The following is a 19,140-nucleotide window of genomic DNA, read 5'->3' as shown; positions in this document are numbered from 1 at the left end:
TTCTGTCGTGGCCTTTCTGTCCCCTCGTCTCTCCTGTCCTGTCTTCCGTCTGGAAGCCCCCTCTGGCCACAGCCAGGCGGGCGCTCCTCTCCCCGATGAGGTCACCTGAGCTGGACAGCGACACAGGCAGCAGGCTCTCAGCCTCGGGACTGTGACCAGGACCCCCCTGTTGCACATTCCAGTGCTCTAACCTCGAAAATGGTGGTTGTTTCTTCCAAGATGCCAGTCCTGAGGGGCAGGGCAGAGAGGTGGAGGGCTGCGGGAAGGGGCAGGAAGGGCCCAAACCATGAGAGCTGAGTGGGCGAGCTGCTGGAGACCCTGGGGAGCCCGGACGTGGCCCGCAGCCCCCTTCCCTCCCGTGCATCAGAGCCTCCACTGTTTTCTGCAACAATTACTACTTGATGGTCTGTCAGACACAAAGAAACAAGCAGGTGCTAAGTAATGATAATACAGGTTTCCGTGAACCACTGCTCACCCCTGTTCCTTTCTGCATTTCCCTCATGACCCCTCACCCCTTCCTGTGCCCGGAGGTCAGGACTAGGAAACGCAGGCGCACAGAACGGCTTCTTCTTCATGTCCCGAGACCCTCACGGCCTCACTTGCTTTCTCGGCTCTGCACCCCCTCTCCCCTCCCCCCTGCCCTCTCCTGGGGGCCCAGGGCCCAGATCCCGGGGCACAACCGGCTCCTTTCCTGCCAAAGGGGAGGTGTCTCGGAAGAAGCCAAGCCACTGGGCCAGGATCGCCCGGCATGCGTGGGGGCTGCCCAGACACGGGTCCTTGCCTTTGGAAGCCCCCCAGTGGCCCACGAGGCCCTCCTTGTCCCCAAAGCAGACGTCACAGACGGGGCAGCGGTACACCTGCTGCCTCCAGTGCGTGTGCTGGTGTCTGGCCAGCCCCGACAGGGACCCGAAGGCCTTGCCACAGCGGAAGCAGCAGCGTGGCTCGGAGACGTGGGCCTTGTGGTGGCTGGACGGAGAGGTTCTCCCGCTCAGCATCGGAGCACAGTGAGGGCCAGAGGAGACCTGGAGTCCTGAAGGCTTCGCTGGGGCTCTGGTGTCAGGCTCTTGGGTCCCAGTCTCAGGCCCCGGGGTTGCCGTGGCCGGTGCCTGAGGCTTCACAGCGATCGCCTGCTTCCTGTCTGTAGGTGGCTGGGTCTGAGCTACAGGACCCTTGGTTGCAAATACAGGTTTTCGGGTCCCGGCCGCGGGCTCCCGGCTGCTCGCCTGGCTCCTGTCCAGGGGCTCCCAAGACAGAGTGCTGGAACCTGGAGGGCTCACAACATGCTTCCAGTCCCTGGCCACCGGCTTCTGGTTTTGGTGGGTCTTCTGGTGGCGTTTGAGCTCAGACTGGTCCCGGAAGCCCTTTCCACAGAGGGCACAGGAGTGGGGCCGGTAGCCCAGGTGCACACGGCGGTGACGGCTCAGCCCCGAGGCGTCGCAGTAGGTCTTGTCACAGAGTGGGCAGCAGAAGGGCCTCTCCCCCAGGTGCATGCGCCTGTGGTAGCTGAGGTCCCTGGGGTTCCGGAACGACCTCCCACACTGGCTGCAGCTGTTAGTCTTGTGGGGATTGTGCACAAACTGGTGGCTGTGCAGGTTGGAGCGCTTCCTGAAAGTCCTGCCACACACGTGGCAGGGGAACGGTGGCCCGGCCTGGGGGGCTGAACACCCAGGGGCCCTGGGCCTGGAACCCACGGGGGCACAGGGTTGTCCTGAGCCTTTGCAAGCAAGGGGGACCTCCTCATCTCTGCCCCTGCTGCTTGGACTCCCTTCTGGAAGCTCCTGCTTCCTGCTTCCTGCAGTGGGGGGGGGGGGGGGGGGGGGGGGGCAGGTTAACAAGACCCACTCACCAGAGGGCCCCTGGCCCGCCCTCCCTCCCTCTCCTAGTCCGGGCCTCACAGGCTAGAGCCAGAGCAGACCCCTGGGTTTCCAAATTCAAAGCAAATAAAAATTTTAAAGTGGAATCTTCCAGTAAGATCAGAGATCAGAACTCTGGGCTACACCTACATTTCTGGAAATCCACTTTCCAGAAGCTCCCACTGACTCCTATAGGTGACCTCATGTGTCATATAAACGGGGACACCAAAGTGAAGGGTGGTGCCCTCACTACTCAAGCTGGGATGGGAGGCGCGAGCCGGAGCATGCGGTCAGCACAAGTGTCCGCTGCGTGAGCTCAGCACCGAGCTCATGTCCCTTCCTGTCTGCTCTCTCGGAAGGAGCGTAAGCAGTCTGTGTATGGCCCAATCCTAGAGACTCCAGATGCTCGCTTAGTCCCAAACAGTTTAGGTATTCCTCCGGAGCCACGGGCGTGAGCGAATGGCCCCAGCTCTCCTGGAAGGATGCGGGCTGGGGGAGGGTGCCTGAGCCCTGGCGCCCTGGGTCAGCTTCCCAGCCACCCAGGGCATGTCCTGGCCCCTACCTTCCTCCCGCCTTCGCCTTCGCCACACTTACCTGAAAGGAGGCCTTCTCCATTTGGGGGCTGGAGCTGGAGCTCAGTCCTCCACTGTTCTTCTTCAAGCTTCGTGACCAGATCTGGGTTAGACAGAAAGATGCCGACTTGGGGGTGGGAAGGAGAGAAGGTTGAGGCCCCAGGCCTGGCCCTTTCCTATCCAATGGGAACAACAGGCTACCTCCTTCCACATCCTTGGTTTAAGGACCACAATGTGGGACACTTAGGTGAGGAGGAGACCCCTAGCAAAGTCCCCGGCACACGACAGGAGCAACTCAGTCAACACTGCTCAGATAAATGGGTACATTTTCCAACTGTGATCAAGTTACAAGTATTATCTTTGCCTTCATAAAGGCTTTTATTTCTTCTTTTACCCCAAGCTTAGTGACTTACACCTTTCACACCTGTAAGGTAAGGAAGATATGGGGTCAGTAAAGCCAACTGGGAGCTGCCTGCTGAGGGAAACCAGATGTCCCAAGAGCCCTGTGAGCCCCAGGCTCTCACCTACAGACATCAGGTTTCTGACGGTCTCTGACATAACGTCCTGGTACAGGGCCCTCTGACCGGCATCTAGATACATCCACTCCTCCTGGGTGAAGTTCACTGCCACGTCCTCAAAGGTGACTGGCTTCTGGAAGAGCAGGAGAGACTCAGGGAGTCTGTAATGAGACAGGCATCCAAGGATGCGGCTTAAAAACTGAGGGAAGGGGAGTGCCCACTGGCTCAGGAGAGTGGGTGACTCTTGATTTGGGGGTTCTGGGTTTGCACCACACACTGGGTGCAGAGATATCTTAAAAAAAAAAAAAGAAAGAAACAAAACCATGGAAGGGGGCAGAAATAGGAAAAGACCAACGCAAAGCCAGCAACATTGATCTAACAGAAAGGAAGGCGGGGCCCTGGGTGGCTCAGTGGGGTGTGTGTCCGACTCTTGATTTTGGCCCAGGTCATGATCTTATAGTTGGGGAGATCAGTCCCCACATCAGGCTCTGCACTGACAGTGAGGAGCCTGCTTGGGATTCTCTCTCTCCTCTCTTTCTGCCCCTCCTCTGCTCAGGTGCACATGCTCTCTTATGCTCTCTCTCTCAATATATATATATGTATATATATATATATATATATAGAGAGAGAGAGAGAGAGAGAGAGAGAGAGAGAGAGGGAGAGAGAGAGAGAGGCGAGAGGGAGAGAATAGAGAGGAGGGAAGAAAAGATGTGTGTGTGTGGGGGTGGGGTAGGGGGCACATACGCTGAATATACAAAAAAAGCGAACGTAGACAAAAAGGGCCGTCACTCCCCGATTTCTAGGAAGGGCTCCTGGGTGGGGTGGAGGCTCGGACAGTCTGAAACTCCACTGGACCACAGATGGGGACCACAGATGGAGACCACAGACTGGGGACAGACGGAAGTACTCCAGGGTGCGGGACAGCCCCGCCCTCCCCACCTGGGGGTCCTCACCTGCACCCACGCCCTCCACCTGTACTCTCTCCGTGCGGCTTCCTGCTGGACGTCTTCCTCCACCCGAGGGAGCAGTTTCTGCACACACTGGATGGGCTTCTCCATGGTGTCTGTTTCCGGCTCTCTCCCCGCCTGGCCCGGCCCCCCAGGCTGGCCGCACTCCTTCCCGGGGCTTTTGGTCTCCGGGAAACGCAGCAGATGGAGGGGCTCTGCGGACGCCTCCGGCTTCGGCATGGCTTCTCCAAGGCCAAGGTCTCTGCCCCGAGGGGCTGTCGTCCGGTGTGAAGTCCCCTCTTTCACAACGCAGCACACCTTTGGTTCAGGCTTCAGAGGCCGGTCACCAGGGCTCAGCCACCAGCGTCCAGGGACACCAGGCTGAGGCTCCGAAGACACCGGCCCTCGGTTCCTGCTCCGAGCCACTGGCTGGTGCCCACCTCTAGGAACCTGCGGTCAGAGGGAAAGAAGACGAGGCAGCAAGAGGGGAACTGAGTGACCACAGCGTCTTCTCTGGACCACAGGACCCTCTCCACACGGCCGGGATGTGACAATCACCCACGCTAAGGAACCTGAATCCCAGAGGTGCCTGCAAGCTTGGCCCCAGCACAGTTGTGTTGGAAGCCTGTGCACCACTGAGGAAATGGTTCCCGGGCAGCACAAGCTCTGGATGGGTCACAAACCTCTTGTGCAAGCCCCCGGCCCCCAGTTCCCCTCCACCCACCCCCCGACTGCGCCCTTGGCCCAGCAGAGCCCACCGGCAAGGCCTGGCTTCCCTGCGCTGCATGAGCGGTGGGAACAGCATCTGCTGCGGTTCAGGGAAGAGGCCCCCTGATCGGCCCAGCACTGACCACATCCACACCCTCAGAGGGGAAGGAGGCCGGCTGGGGGAGGCTCAGCACACCTCGCGGCCGGGTCCTGCCCTCCCAGGAGGCAGATCCCCCGAGGGAAGTGTCGCCAGCTCCCTATCCCCAGGCTTTACCCTGTCTCTCGACCCCCAAACCGTTGCCTGTCCCACAGCAATTCTGCCAGCGACCCAAACCCGGACTCACCCGCCAAGCTACAGCTGGTGAGCTTTGGGCCCTTGAGGCCTCGAGGCAGGCAGAGCCCCTGCACGCGCCCCCCCCCCAACTGCACTTGTTCCCCCACCGCCCGCCCCTGCATGCGCCCCCAGCTCGGCCCTCCAGAACCCTTTCCGGCCCTTGCCCAGCCCTGCAACCTCGGGGTGAAGCCTCCCACCAGCGGGGAACAACACAGAAGGCTCAGCGCCATGTGGCACAGCATGTCCCCTTAACTCCCCCCGGCGGGGGCTGAGGAGGTCCCCCCATCCACCCAGACCGCACTGAGCAGGCCCTGATGCCCCAGCACCGCGGGCCACACCCGGACACCCAGGTTTCCCCTGGGGTCCCCGCGGTGCGGAGCTCCTCCAGGGTGAGGGGCGCGATGCCCGCCGGCCCGCTGAGGTCTGGGCAGACGAGTGAGGGACAGAGACCCCGCATGTGCCTCTATCCACGCGGGCTCCACACCCCCCCGCCCCACTCACCCACCGCGCACTGGGGACGGGGACTCCAGGGCGTGGGGCGCCCCCGAGCCCGCCGCCCTGCTCCCCCAGCCAGGCTCCACAAGCCCACGGCCCGGTGGCCCAGCCAAGGTCAAGGGTTCACCGTCTGAGAAGCCAGAAAGGAAGAGAGCCCGCCCCCTCAGCAGCCCACCCTCCCACCCGCAGTCACCGTTGGTCCCACCCAGCACCGGGACCTCGCCTCATTCCCAACCTTCCTTTGCTCTTGAAAAAAGAGGATTAAATGATCTCTGATTAAAACTCACAACCTCCAACCACCATCTAGAGCCCAAAGGAGAAAAACGAGACCCACAGGCCGCCAGAAGGAGAGGTGCAAACACAGGTAAACAGCATCATAGAAAAATGAAGGCCAGGTGCCTGGAGGCTCAGTGGGGCTGAACATCCGATCTGGGCTCAGGTTGTGATCTCTAGCCCGTGAGTTCAAGCCCCCAGTAGCACTCTGTGCCGACAGCTCGGAACCCAGAGCCTGCTTCGGAATCTGTGTCTCCCTCTCTCTCTGCCCCTCTCCTGCTTGCACTCTGAATCTCTCTCTCTCAAAAATAAATGAACATTAAAAAGATTTTTAAATAATAAAATAAAAAGAACAATGATGGCAAAGGGCAGATCACACACGGGGACTTCAACGCTGGAGCCCGGGGAGCAGAGGACCCTGTGGCGTGGGACTCTGCTGGCCTGGGCCACTTACCCTGACTCAGTTCAACCTTCTCAAGTGGTATCTCTCTTTTTTGCAATCAGTCCAACAGATACCACATTTATTTTCTCCACTCGATTGGCACTTATTCCATTTTGTATTACTATCATCTTTTATGTTTCACATCAGCACGGGCTTTACAAAGTACTTTTGTAAACATGGCCTCCTCCACTGAATCCTTAAAACATCCCCTTAGGTAGACTAGTTACTCTGGCTGTACAGGTGAGAAAGGGTCCCAAAGCCCGCCTGCCGCTGCACTGGGGCCTGAAAGCAGACGCTTTGCTCCCGGTCTCCAGGGCCAGCACTGTGTGGCTGGCAGGCGCCCAGCCTTAAATCTCTTCCAGGAGCCCCTGGGCACACACCATCCCACTCTGCCTGCAGAGTCAGATAGGCTGCTGGGGGTGGGGGCTGGGCGGGAGGGAAAGTGGGAGGGGCTCCTGCGGACTTGCCGCCATCCTGAGGCCAGGGGAAGGGCTGCCTAGGGTGCTTTCCATTAAGCCTGAGAAAACAAAAGCAGCCTTTCAATAGACAGTATCTGACCCTGCACGTGCACAGACATGCCTCTCTTTCCTTGCTCGAATCCCAGCCCTGGTTACACGTCACCTCATTTGGAAAACAAGGCAGCTGGAACCCAGACCATAGTTTGCCACTTTGATCTGATCCTCAAGTCTTGAGGGGTCAGCAAGGAGACAAGGGAATGAATGAATAGGGAGTTCGTGCCGTGCGTGTATTCAACACGCACTGGACCACAGGTTTGGGGAGGGGGTTGGGAGAACCCTAGTCTTGGTCACCAGCAGCACTCAGTGCTGTGGACGCTCAATTGAGTAGCAGGAGTGTATAACCTGGACAGAGAGCAGCACCGGATGCACCATGATGAGAAGAAACCAGGTAGGGGAAACCAAGTTAGCTCTGCTGACAGAGGCAGAGGAACATTCTGAAATGTGGGGAGGGGTGGGACAGGGGCAACAGCAATGTGGAACAAGACAGGACGCAGACACTGAGGTTCAACAGGTGTGGAGAGAAGGACTGGGAGGAGGACTGGAATTGGGGCTACCTCTGTGCATGGAGCCTGGGGCCTGGGTTTGGTACAACTGAAGGCTGACGAGAAGGGAACAAGGGAGAAACCCTTCTGCTTCTCATCTGTGTGGTTCCAAACACCAACACAAACCCTTGAGCTGAGCACCAGCCTGGTGACGCAGACCCTGGTCTGGAATCTAGCAACAACCAGGACGCCATTTTGGTAGCCGCCTTTGAGGATTTAGTGGAGGCCATGTTTACAAACAGATTTTGCAAACTGTAAAAGCCCGTGCCGACTTCCTGGTTCTCGGTCTATAACCACTGCCCGACCTCCTCGTTCACACACAGGCAATAAAGTGAAAGACCTCTGCACCGATCTAGCAAGCTGTGGCAAGCACTCTGCCAATGGAGCCACTGTTGGGGAAGCTCATCCAGAGGACGTGACCAATGGCTGACCAGAGAGCAGGCCCTGGGCAATCAGAGGGTCCTCACTTGCTCCCTGTCCTTGGGATGCACTCACAAGGGGGGGCTGTTTCAGGGACACAGTCTTGAGGGAGCAGGTGGTGTTGACACCACGTGGATTGAATACATGACCAAACCCAGTCAAGGTCTCTATATAAACTTTTAGATTCTGGTGGACAGGTGTGTGACCACCCAATACTAAGTTCATATGTGAGTCCCTTGCTTATTAAAACTGCCACCTAAATGGGGCGCCTGGGTGGCGCAGTCGGTTGAGCATCCGACTTCAGCCAGGTCACGATCTCGCGGTCCGTGAGTTCGAGCCCCGCATCAGGCTCTGGGCTGATGGCTCGGAGCCTGGAGCCTGTTTCCGATTCTGTGTCTCCCTCTCTCTCTGCCCCTCCCCCGTTCATGCTCTGTCTCTCTCTCTGTCCCAAAAATAAAAAAAAAAAAAAAAAAACGTTGAAAAAAAAATTTTTAAAAATAAAAATAAAAAAAAAAATAAAACTGCCACCTACCAACCTGGAGTGGCCTGCCTTTTTCTTCAGTCACTCCTTGCCCTCCATGTATGGTGGCCTGTTTCAGATCCCACTCCCCACCCCCACCCCGCCGAGGAAAATTCCTGAGGTTTCAAACCAACAGCAACAAGTCTCTGTGACTGAGGATCTTGCTGACAAAGGCTCTAACCCAACAGTGGCACCCTCAGTTTTGGACCCACCACCTTCCTGACATGGTCACTGGATACATTCCTTTTGAAAGGAAGATTCACTTTGTTATTGGGCTCCTGTTAAAACTAAACACCTGACCCAAGGAAGCTTGGACATTTTGGCTTCATAGTCACATTTGCGGGTTGGTCAACTTGGACTCAACTTCTCACCAAGTGGGAGGGATCTGATAAGCCCTGCTTGTCACAGGGGGATGGTACATTTAGGGGTGCAGCTGGCCTGGCCCAAATGTCTCAGTTCTACGTGGAAAAGTGGCAGATGTCCCTTTGGGGAGGATTTATCCCCCAGTCTGCCGTCTGAAGCAAAGTGCTGGCTCAGCAGCGCTCTCAGGCCACCGGACCTGGACCACTGGGGTTCAGTGAAGCTAGAACCCAGTGCTGGCTCTGGCTGATGCAGACATTCAGCCTCAGAGCCAGTTACTCACAGCCGGACACGGAGGCTGTCATTCTACTTGGGGGGCAGGACTCAGGGCCATTGTCATGGCTCTCACCAACAGATCAGCCTTCCTGTAATTCTGCTGACCCTTGGGCTGTGCCAATGGCCTAGCTATTCGGTCGGGCACTTGGAAAGCTACGCTGGTTACAAATCTCTCCTTGGAGAGAGAAATAAAGCCAACTGCTGACCTAACATCTGAGGAGCCTGTTGTCTGATGAGACGGGCCTGGAATCAATGTGCTGAGGGAGAATCACCCCCATTGCTGCCTGGATCCATCATCATCCCGGATGCAGCAAGACGTGCACCATCATCGACTGGGCACGAAGTAAAGGGTCAGGATCTGATTTGGACTTGTGACTATTGCATTTGTCTCGCAAGGAGGGAGGCCACATAGCAAGGGGCATTTTCCACACCTGCTCCTGGCAGATGGACTTGATTGGATCTCTGACCTTCTCTGAGAGCAGTGGTGCCTCACCACTGCTGACACTTTTTTAGGGTACATGTTTCTTTTCTGGTCCAATCAACCTACTCCAGCAATAGCACTGTGGCCCTTGAAACTAATCTGCCTCATGTTTTGGCTTTTCATACCATTTTTAGTCTGACAATGGTGTGCTTTTTATTGTAAAGCCTCTTGACAGTGGGCTGATACTCAAGGTAATTAGTGGATCTTTCATGCTTCCTACCACACCATTCACAGGCTGAACAGCCTTCTCAAAAGTTGACTGAAAGGGATGTTTTTTAGTCTTTTCCCCTCACCTCCTCCTAGTCTGCCTTAGTAAGGCAGCTTTGGTCTCCCTGTGCTGCTATCCCCCAAAAGCATCATCTCGTCTTGGCTACTTCCTGAGTAATGATCCGGACAGGTTATATAGACCGGTTTTGGAAATTCCTGGACACGATGCTTCTTTCTTTTCCCTCACAGCCTAATGACACCCCCAGGCTGGCCAGGCTGGTACCTCCCCTTGGCAGCAGCCCAGCCAAAAGAGGGAGGGGAGGCGCTAAGAGATTCAAACTTATTCTGGCTCAGTACTAGGATTCTGGGGTTTACTTGGTCCTAGATTATAAGGGTAATGACCGCTTGATTGAATACATTGCTCACTAAGTCCCAAGGCCCCCACACACATAATGGATTTCCATACATTTTATAAAAATGTTCTTGTTTTGGGGCGCCTGGGTGGCTCAGGCAGTTGAGTGTCCAACTTCAGCTCAGGTCATATCTCACAGCTTGTGGGTTTGAGCTACGCATTGGGCTCTATGCTGACCGGTCACAGGCTGGAGCCTGCTTCAGAGTCTGTGTCTCTCTCTCTGCCCCTCCCCTGCTCATGTTCTCTCTCTCTCTCTCAAAAATAAATAAACATTAAAAAAAAATGTTCTTGTTTCTCCTGTTGAAACAGGAAAGGATTCTGATTGGTGCCACTCAGGTCACATGCCAACCACTATAGCCGACCACTGGCTACACTGATGTCAATCACTATTCCAAGAGAGTAGGGTGGTACAGTTGGCTGGGACTGGGGGGAAGCAACTGTGTAAGACAAGGAGGGTGGGATTTCGCTTACCAGAAAGAGAGCTTGGACAAGCAAAAAGGGACAGACCCCCACACTTACAGAACACAACTTTACATGTATAAAATATGTATATAAACATAAAAGAATATCTGGATATGTTACATGTGCATCCTAGAAAGTTTGAGAAATATCTATTGGCTAAATTTCTTCTTCCTGTCAACAAAATTCTATGTCAATATGGATTGACACAGATATGGAGACTTTAGACAGTTCATTCTTAACTAAGTCAGGATATATTAATCACCCTGGGTTCAAGAAGTGTTCATGATTAAATGAAAAAATTGTTTGATGCATGGCAGACACTTAATAAGTGTTATATCTCCCCTGCACCACTATCCTTCTAGTCTCTATGATGTTACCAACAAAAACATGATTTTTGATAGGTGAGGTACAGCTTACTCACTATTTGATTTGGCAGTAGGTAACAGGTAAATTTTAGAAAGCCTATGCTAGCACGGCATTGCTGACCTACTTACCATCCTCCACGAGAGGTAAGATGTACCCTTGTTCGGCCTTATTCTGTTTTGTGATGCTAACGCAATGGAAGGCTTTATAATCAGACCCACATAAAACAACACGCCAATCTTGTAAACCTTACATCCTGAAGCACTTTGACCTCATGGCTAAAGTCACTATCAGACATGCTTCAATGAGTTCAAAGTCTTATTTCATATACCTGACTCAGTAGGAGGGTTATTGTAATTGTCTGCTTTGTCTCCTGCCCCTGTAACCTTACAACCTGTTTCTGTTTTGGGCTTCCTTAACCCTCAACTGTTGGTTGCCCATCCCTGGTGGAATCCAAGATGGCAGTTCAGTTTTGTCAACCTTTCTACTCTTAGTCTGGTCTCTTATCCTGAGTATTCCAACTGTTCACTTATCTGGTTCCTTTGGCCCCAACTCTGGTTCCTTGAATGGGCTCCCCTGGTTCCCTGCCCATCTCCTATTCCTCAGGATTATTGATTTCCTTGCCCTCCTGTTTCCTAAGGACGGGATTCCAGCACTCAAGGTGTCGATGCTCCTTCCATGCTGTCTTTGCTGCCAATGCCTGTCAGGTCTTGTGTCTGTTGTTGGCACCTTCCCTTTTTTCCACTCCACCCTTAAATGTCCATTGAATTTAGCTGCATGGAGCTCTTTGATGACTCAGTGAAAGGGGGCCTGGAGAAGTGATGGGCAGAGAGGCCAGAATGCAGGCAGCTGATACAGACTTTTTAAGGGATGTGGCTTTGAAGGACTGCAAAGGACTAGCACAGCTGACTTAGATGGGAGAGAGCTGTGGGTACCTATAGGTCACTCAGAGTGATCCAGTTGGGAGGGAGCAGTCAGATATAGAGGGAGAGAGAAAGAAGAGGTGATAGCCTGAGGTTGTAGGGACGCAGAGATGCCATTTTCCACTGTGAGAACAGAGAGAGAGAGAGAGAGAGAGAGAGAGAGAGAGCAACAGTGAGCGGAAAAAGAGAATGAGCACATACACGAAAAGATGCAGAAACAAGAGTTGGCAGGTATGCTTACTGCCTTGGCTCTAGTCTCTTGTAAGGCCCAGTGGTTTGAGAGACTTTAAAAATTTAAGATACTTTCTACAGACTTTTTTTTTTTTTCTTTATACTCACCCAAGTAAGTTTCTAAGGCTTGCAAGCAAGAAAATTTGACCATGACATTGCTGATCTCAACTCATCAAAATTTTCAGCATTCTTTTTTTAAAGTTTCTATTTACTTATTTTGAGGGGGGTAAAGGGCAGAGAGAGGGAGAGAGAGAGAATCCCAAGCAGGCTCCTCACTGTCAGCACAGAGCCCGATGTGGGGCTTAATCCCATGAACTGTGAGATAATGACCTGAGCCAAAATCAAGAGGTGGACGCTTAACCAACTGGGCCACCCAGGTGCCTCCAGCATTATTTTTTTAAAGTGTGAGTATGGTTGACACACGATGGTACATTAGTTTCAGATGTACAACACATGATTCAACAACCCTATGCCTTCTGCTGTGCTCACCACAAACGCAGCCACCATTGGTCACCATACAATGCTATTACCATAGTCTTGACCATATTCCCTGTGCTTTCATCCATGTGACCAACATTATTTCTACAGGGCAGACTCTTGACCTGAGCTTATTATAAGAAACTCCAGAGTCCCTAGTATACTTGGAACCCACCACTCAAGACTTGTTTTTTCTGTCTCTAAACAGCTCACCTGGCCTCCTGCTACACACAGAAAATAAGCCATGTGAAGGAAACACCTTTCTTCACATATGTGTATTTTTTCCCTGTGCCTTACCTCCTTGGAATTTCTGCCACATCTGCATGGGGAAAACTTGGGGGGAAAACAGTATCAGCTGGGGGTACTCCTCCAGTAACAAGTTTCCTGGTTTTCTTCTTGAGATACAACTTATCAATCCATCTGATGCATTTGTCGGGCGTCTTTGGTTTTGGAGAGAAATTATCACTGTAAAAACGTAATCACGTGGAGAACCCTAACAGTTTGCAACTACACCGTTTGCACACAGCCACCAAGTCTGCTGCTTGGGCTAAACTTACCCAAGTATTGGAAAATACCAACATTCACAAACTATTCAGTGGCCCTCTCTTGGCAATTGCTTGTCAACTCAGAAATCATGAGGGTACGGTGATCAAAGGCCACCTCCCCAAGACCTGACTCCACCGGTCTTCCTTGTTCTCCCAACAAAATGCATGCTTCTGCCACTTTCTGAAGGCTTGCATTAGGCTGCTTCACTGTTACCAAAGTCCTGTAAGTACAAGTAGTGACTGTTTTCATAAAGGCCAAAATCCTCTTCAGGTTTTTTTCAGTTAGGGAGAACAAGTGCTCACGCAGGTCTTTTGTAAAAACCAAGTGGTGTGACAGGAGCATTTGGAAAACAGGGCTTACTCTTTGTTTATGTCATGTCAGCTGATGTAGGTTCCACAGCAATGCTCTCGGCTGGGAGGGGACGCCTGCATCCTTTGTGCAAGGGATCACCCCATAATGACAGTGGAGTGGGGCACATGTGCAAGGGACCGGGGAGGCTTCTCAACCAGCTGCACTTTAGATCCACGTGGGGCTGGTTACCATCAGAGATGTACCAGTACACATCCCTATCAACTTTTTTTTTTTTCCTGGCTCCAGCCTGTTTTCTGGTGACTTCTCCTTTGAATACTTCTGGCTGGATGAGAACTGTACTCTCATGCCTTTTTGTGCCAACAGCTATATTCTTTGTGACATTTCCTGATCCATTTTCATCTTGTTAAAACTCAACTTTTCCCCTCAATTTCCAAGCCCATTTTTTTAAATGTTTATTTATTTTGGGGGCGGGGGAGAGGCAGAGAGACACAGAACCTGAATCAGGCTTTAGGCTCCGAGCTGTCAACACAGAGCCCGACACGGGGCTTGAAGTCACAAACTGTGAGATCATGACCTGAGCAGAAGTTGGACGCTTAACTAATGACTGAGCCACCCAGGTGCCCCTCCAACCCTATTTTAATGAAGTGTGGATGCCAGTGATATCAGCACAAACACTGAATGGCAGATTCTTAACGCTATTGTATTAATTCAGTAATCTCCACGTTCTTTTGCCCATCCTTGTTCTTCTGCACGTCCCAACTGAGCCGGACTGCTGCTGCACAATCCCCACCTGTCCAGACAGGGAAGCTCTTCCTGGCTGCAGGCACCGCGCTAGCCTTCACCCAGATCCACTCACGTGTGGGTCCTGTGCACCTGCTGTTCCCTGGGCCCACGTGCTCTTTCTCATCTGCTTATCAAACTTCTCCCCTTCAGCACGAGCGTCCACCTATTCCGTAAAGCTGTAAAGCTTCACGAAGGGGCTCTTTAGCTCTAGTCCAAAGGGCCAGGCAGTCCTTCTTCACAGTTTCTGAGGCACTTAGATGTTTCTATTAGCTTTATTACTTCTGTACTAGGACTATCGATCTCCATCTGGACCATGAGATTGCAAGCTCACACGATGAGGAGGACCCTGCCCTACCCACCCTTCCATCAGTCAGTCAGCACAGTGTGGACTAACAAGATTCAGTACGTGTGGAATGAATCAGTCAATGGGCCTCCAGTGTCTCGCATCTCCTCTGAAGCCACGGAGTGCTCAGGGCCGGAAAGCTGGACTGCTGTCCCACAGACAACAGAGAACTGCTAGAGGTCCTGACCAGTGTCTCCAGGGATGTGAGCTCCCTGTCCTCCTCCTCTGGGAACCCTTTTATCCAGACTTCAGTGAAACTTTATGATGATGCCAGGTGCCTTGAGAAGAGAAAATGGGGGTGACCTTGTCTGGAAAGCATCAGAGATAGTTCTGGAGAGGGGATAAACAAAATCATGAATGTTACTGAAGGGTATTAAAAAACAAATTAAGGTATTTTAGTACCTCAAATAAAATGTAAGAACAAAGAAAGACTATGTTAATGCACGGACAGGACCTAAGAAGGTAGAGTGGCACATCATCAACTGTTCCTGTATTTGGGGGCTTGGCCCTCTTGGACACAGCTGTTTCCAGCAGTTAACAAATGTCCTTCCTTCTTTCAACACATATTTGAACAGACTCTACAGAACAGGCCTGCGGGCACAAAACCAGTGGAATGAAAACAAGCCCCAGGAACAGGCTTGTCATGTGAAGGTCCCACAACCTAGATGCCCTGGAGATTCCTGCACACTGTGCCCCAGAAACACGCTTAAAGAAAAATGTTTACAGAAGTACTATTTGTAGAATAAAAAACACAAAAACAGGGGCGCCTGGGTGGCTCACTTGGTTGAGCGTCTGACTCTTGATTTCAGCTCAAGTCATGATCTCTTGGTTCATGGAACTGAGCCCGGGTCGGGCTCCACACTGACCTTGGGGAGGCTGCTTGGGCTTCTCTCTCTACCCCTCCCCCACTCACTCTCTCTCAAATAAACGTGAAAAACCCCCACAAAACCAAAAATTGGAAATGACCTCAACAATACAGCAGGTAATTAAGATGTGGTATATTCATGTCATGGAATGAACTACCCAAGAAGTATACACTTAGATGGTGGAGATTCAGGGAACAGACCGTGTAGAGCTCGTGAGGCTCGTGGAGATGAGTCACTCTGACGCACCCCCAGCACCAGGAGACTGGGGAGGGGAGGAGGACAACCAAGGAGCCTCAGAAGGGAAACCAGTGAGGCTGGAGAAAACCCAGGAGACATGTTATCCAGGAAGTCATGCAAATCAGAGGCGCCTGGGGGCTCAGTCCGTTGGGTATCTGACTTCTGTTCAGGTCATGATCTCGCAGTTGGTGAGTTTAAGCACCACGTGGGACACTGTGCTGATAGCTCGGAGCCTGGCGCCTGCTTGGGATTCTGTGTCTCCCTCTCCCTCTGCCTCTTCCCTGTTCATGCTCTGTCTCTTTCAAAAATAAATAAACGTTAAAAATTTTTAAAAGACGTGCTTCAAAGAGGAAAAAAAGAAAGGAAATGAAATAGTGTTTCACATCAACATGGGTGAATTAAAAAATATTACTGAACAAAAGTAAATTATATAATTTTCATCTATATACATGCCATAAACAGGTAACTATGCACAATTATGTCAGTTAGGAATACATACATAGATGACGAAAACTATAGAAAGGTGTTAATTACCACAAAATTCAGGACAGTGACTGCCTCTAGGGATGAGGGAGGGGTGTAAAGGGGAGCACAGGGGGTTCCAGGTCTCAGCCTCAGCAGTGGGTGCCTGGACATAGACATTTTCATTTGTATATTCATTTTGTACTGAGAAGACGAAAGAATACGGAAGAAAAGCATTAAGTGTGACTCATGATTCATGGTTGCTTGGGGCAAAGATGGTTGTTCACACACCGTTCAAGGAGATGAAAGGTGAGTTATGAGGTAGACGTGGCGGAGTCAGGTCTGGCCAAACTGAGCCCTCTTACCGACTTTTACTCTGAGATGGATGAGCCGTGAAAGTGCCTTGCAATCACCAGCTGCTTTTACACTAGATTTGGAGGAGAAAGAGGGAGGCCGACCTCACCGTGGCTAGCACTGAAAACCTTCATGGTAAACAATCCCTTACAGTTAAGTATTTCTTTAAATGTTTATTTATTTTGAGAGAGAGAGAGAGAGAGAGAGAGAGAGAGAGAACGGGGAGGGGCAGAGAGAAAATCCCAAGCAGTCTCCACGCTGCCAGCGCAGAGCCCAACGTGGGGCTCAATCCTATGAACTGTGAGATCCTGACCTGAACCGAAAACAAGAGTTGGACACTTAAGCAACCAACTGAGCCACCAGGTGTCCCTGGATTTTTTTGTTGTTGTTGTTGTTTTTTTTTAATTTTTTTTTCAACGTTTTTTATTTTATTTTTGGGACAGAGAGAGACAGAGCATGAACGGGGGAGGGGCAGAGAGAGAGGGAGACACAGAATCGGAAACAGGCTCCAGGCTCCGAGCCATCAGCCCAGAGCCTGACGCGGGGCTCGAACTCACGGACAGCGAGATCGTAACCTGGCTGAAGTCGGACGCTTAACCGACTGCACCACCCAGGCGCCCCTTTTTTTTTTTGTTTTTAAGTAATCTGTACACCCAACGTGGGGCTCGAACTCATGACCCTGAGATCAAGAGTCACCTGCTCCACTGACTGAGCCAGCCAGGTGCCCCTACAGTTGTGTACCAGGTTGCTTTTCAGTCCCACTCAACTCAAAGGACTTACCCTAGCCCTACTGATTGGGGTTTCTAAGTTGGACAATACACCCTGTTACAAGGCTGAGGGTCCGCCACTGGGACATGGTGACGCAAGGCCAGAAAAGGCGAGGGCAGTGTGCAGGAGGCACAGCTGGGAGGTGGCTATCATGCTGAGGAGCAGCAGTGCAGGACAGCCCCATCACTGAGGGATGCAGGCAGCAGGCCCAGGAGGGGGGCATCAGGACCCCCACAGCCGAAGGGTGACACTCCCCACGGTGTGCATTTTCCATGTCTCTGATTCTCTACTCACCACCTCTGAACCCCTACTTTCCCAACTTTTAGGTATCTGGGAAGAAAATGAACTGAAAATGAAATCAATAAATTTCATTCTGCTTGGCTACCGAAATTCCCACTAAATGCATAAATTTGTTTTCTGAGTTATCAATGAGTGTTCGAGGACATCTGTTTGAGACAGAGTTTGCTTTACCTCTGAGTGGATCCAATGCTGGGAAGATGTTGCTTTCATGGCCACGTGTGGAGCTGGAGGCAACCTGAGAAACCACTCCCCTCCCATGGGCTCCCTCCTTGCTCAGCTGGGCTTGGCCAGGTGCCCTCCTTTGCACAGGGCCTGTGCACGCCTCCAGCATCACCCAGGCCACGTTGTGAGTGGGGAGTGGTCTATGCCATTACTCGTGAACCAATCAAGGGCAGGGACCTCTTTTCATTCACTCCCAGTAACTAATAATACCTGGCATATAGGAGGCTGTCAGAATTAAGTTCCTCAAACAAACAAAACTGTAGGGCCCCATTAGTGGCTCCCTGATAAAATTATGAATGTGAAATCAAAGACCCAACACTGACCTTCAGCAGTCTCATCAGGACACCCGTCAAGGGCTGGGGCAGGGGCAAGGTGGGAGGTGTCTGAGAACAACCCCTCACTCAGATCATTGACCAACCACCCAACACAGGAGAAAAACAACATCAGAGGATTAGCAACCTGAGCAGAGAGGCCAACTAAAAACAGCCAGGTTTCAAGTCCAGAACCATGTGATACAGATGTGATCTCACCCAACTCTGGGGAGAGATGGGAAATAGTTCAAAAAACAAAGTCCACTTCGGAGACATGATTTTATTCTAAAAGCGCTGAAACTTGACTAGTCTTTTATTTTTCCCACTTGGCTTCTCAAAAAGGGCGGCATAGTTAGGAATTCTCTTTGATGTGGTTTTACGGCAGTATTCCCTTCTTCTCTATTCTTTTCCACGAGAACATTCACTTTGATCCGACTTCTACTGCATGGCTGCAGGAGTGGATATGCAGTGATGCTTTCAAACTCCTTCACCTCTCTCTTTGCTCTCCTGTGCCTCCCATGGGTCAGCGGCGGGTTCTGGCCTTTTCTCAAGACTCCCTCCTTGAGTCTCTGTTTTCCCAGCTCTCTGCCCCGCAGCATGCGTTCCTGGTGACCTTTAATTTGTACCTGCTCCCTCTGGCTCACTTGCTTTCTCCTCTGTGCGCTCAGGATGCTGTGCTCCTCTGGCACAATTCTGGGGAAGGTGGTTTCACCAGGAGCCTGTAGTAATGGCCTACATGTCTTATTCTTAACCTCTCTGACCTGACCTGATCTCTGGATGTGACTTTCTGTGTGTCCCCCCTCCCTCGCAGGAACCAAATAATACCGTTTTTCTCTCTCCACGCTTTGGGTTGTTTCCCCCTTCAATTTCTTCTTCATTTCACACCCTGTCTCTTGTTCCCTCATTTCCACTATTCTTTTATTATAGTAAGACTCTGTTTTGGCAAGCCAGTAGTCATGAGAAAGAGCTTGCTCCCTACACAGTGTCTCGTACTCCTCCTGGTATTTCTGAGTTATCAGTTGTCTTGTCGCTGTTGTATGCACACCACCCAGACTCTGTCAAAGTGAGGTAGAGGATTTCATAATGGGACCATCTTTTTACTCTGAACACATTTAAACAGGAGCATACCCTCATTACTGACAGCCAGAAAAGATATGTGGGTGTAATAATTGTGATTTCTACTCCCATCACTCCTAGGTGAACCCATGAGCTCTGAAAGTTAAATTACCCCACCAAAAGCAGTAACTAGTGCTTTAAAAATATAGTATTGGGTGCTTTCAACATAGTATTTTGTTTTGCAAG

General features: G+C 51.8%; 1 protein-coding gene across 1 annotated transcript; it reads right to left on the bottom strand.

Annotated features, from left to right (window-relative positions):
* Positions 1–13: 13 nt before the first annotated feature.
* Positions 14–13,680, bottom strand: ZFP57 (ZFP57 zinc finger protein). Its single transcript, XM_042985411.1, has 5 exons — positions 12,632–13,680; positions 3,897–4,340; positions 2,950–3,076; positions 2,448–2,528; positions 14–1,792 (listed from the first exon to the last, which is right to left on the bottom strand). Exons 2-5 carry the CDS (start codon positions 4,128–4,130, stop codon positions 588–590), a joined length of 1,647 nt encoding a protein of 548 aa, XP_042841345.1. The 5' UTR covers positions 4,131–4,340; positions 12,632–13,680; the 3' UTR covers positions 14–587.
* Between the last annotated feature and the right edge of the window lie 5,460 nt (positions 13,681–19,140).

Source organism: Panthera tigris, chromosome B2, assembly GCF_018350195.1.
Source record: "Panthera tigris isolate Pti1 chromosome B2, P.tigris_Pti1_mat1.1, whole genome shotgun sequence".
Classification (NCBI taxonomy): domain Eukaryota; kingdom Metazoa; phylum Chordata; class Mammalia; order Carnivora; family Felidae; genus Panthera; species Panthera tigris.
This window is presented reverse-complemented; position numbering and strand designations above follow the sequence as displayed.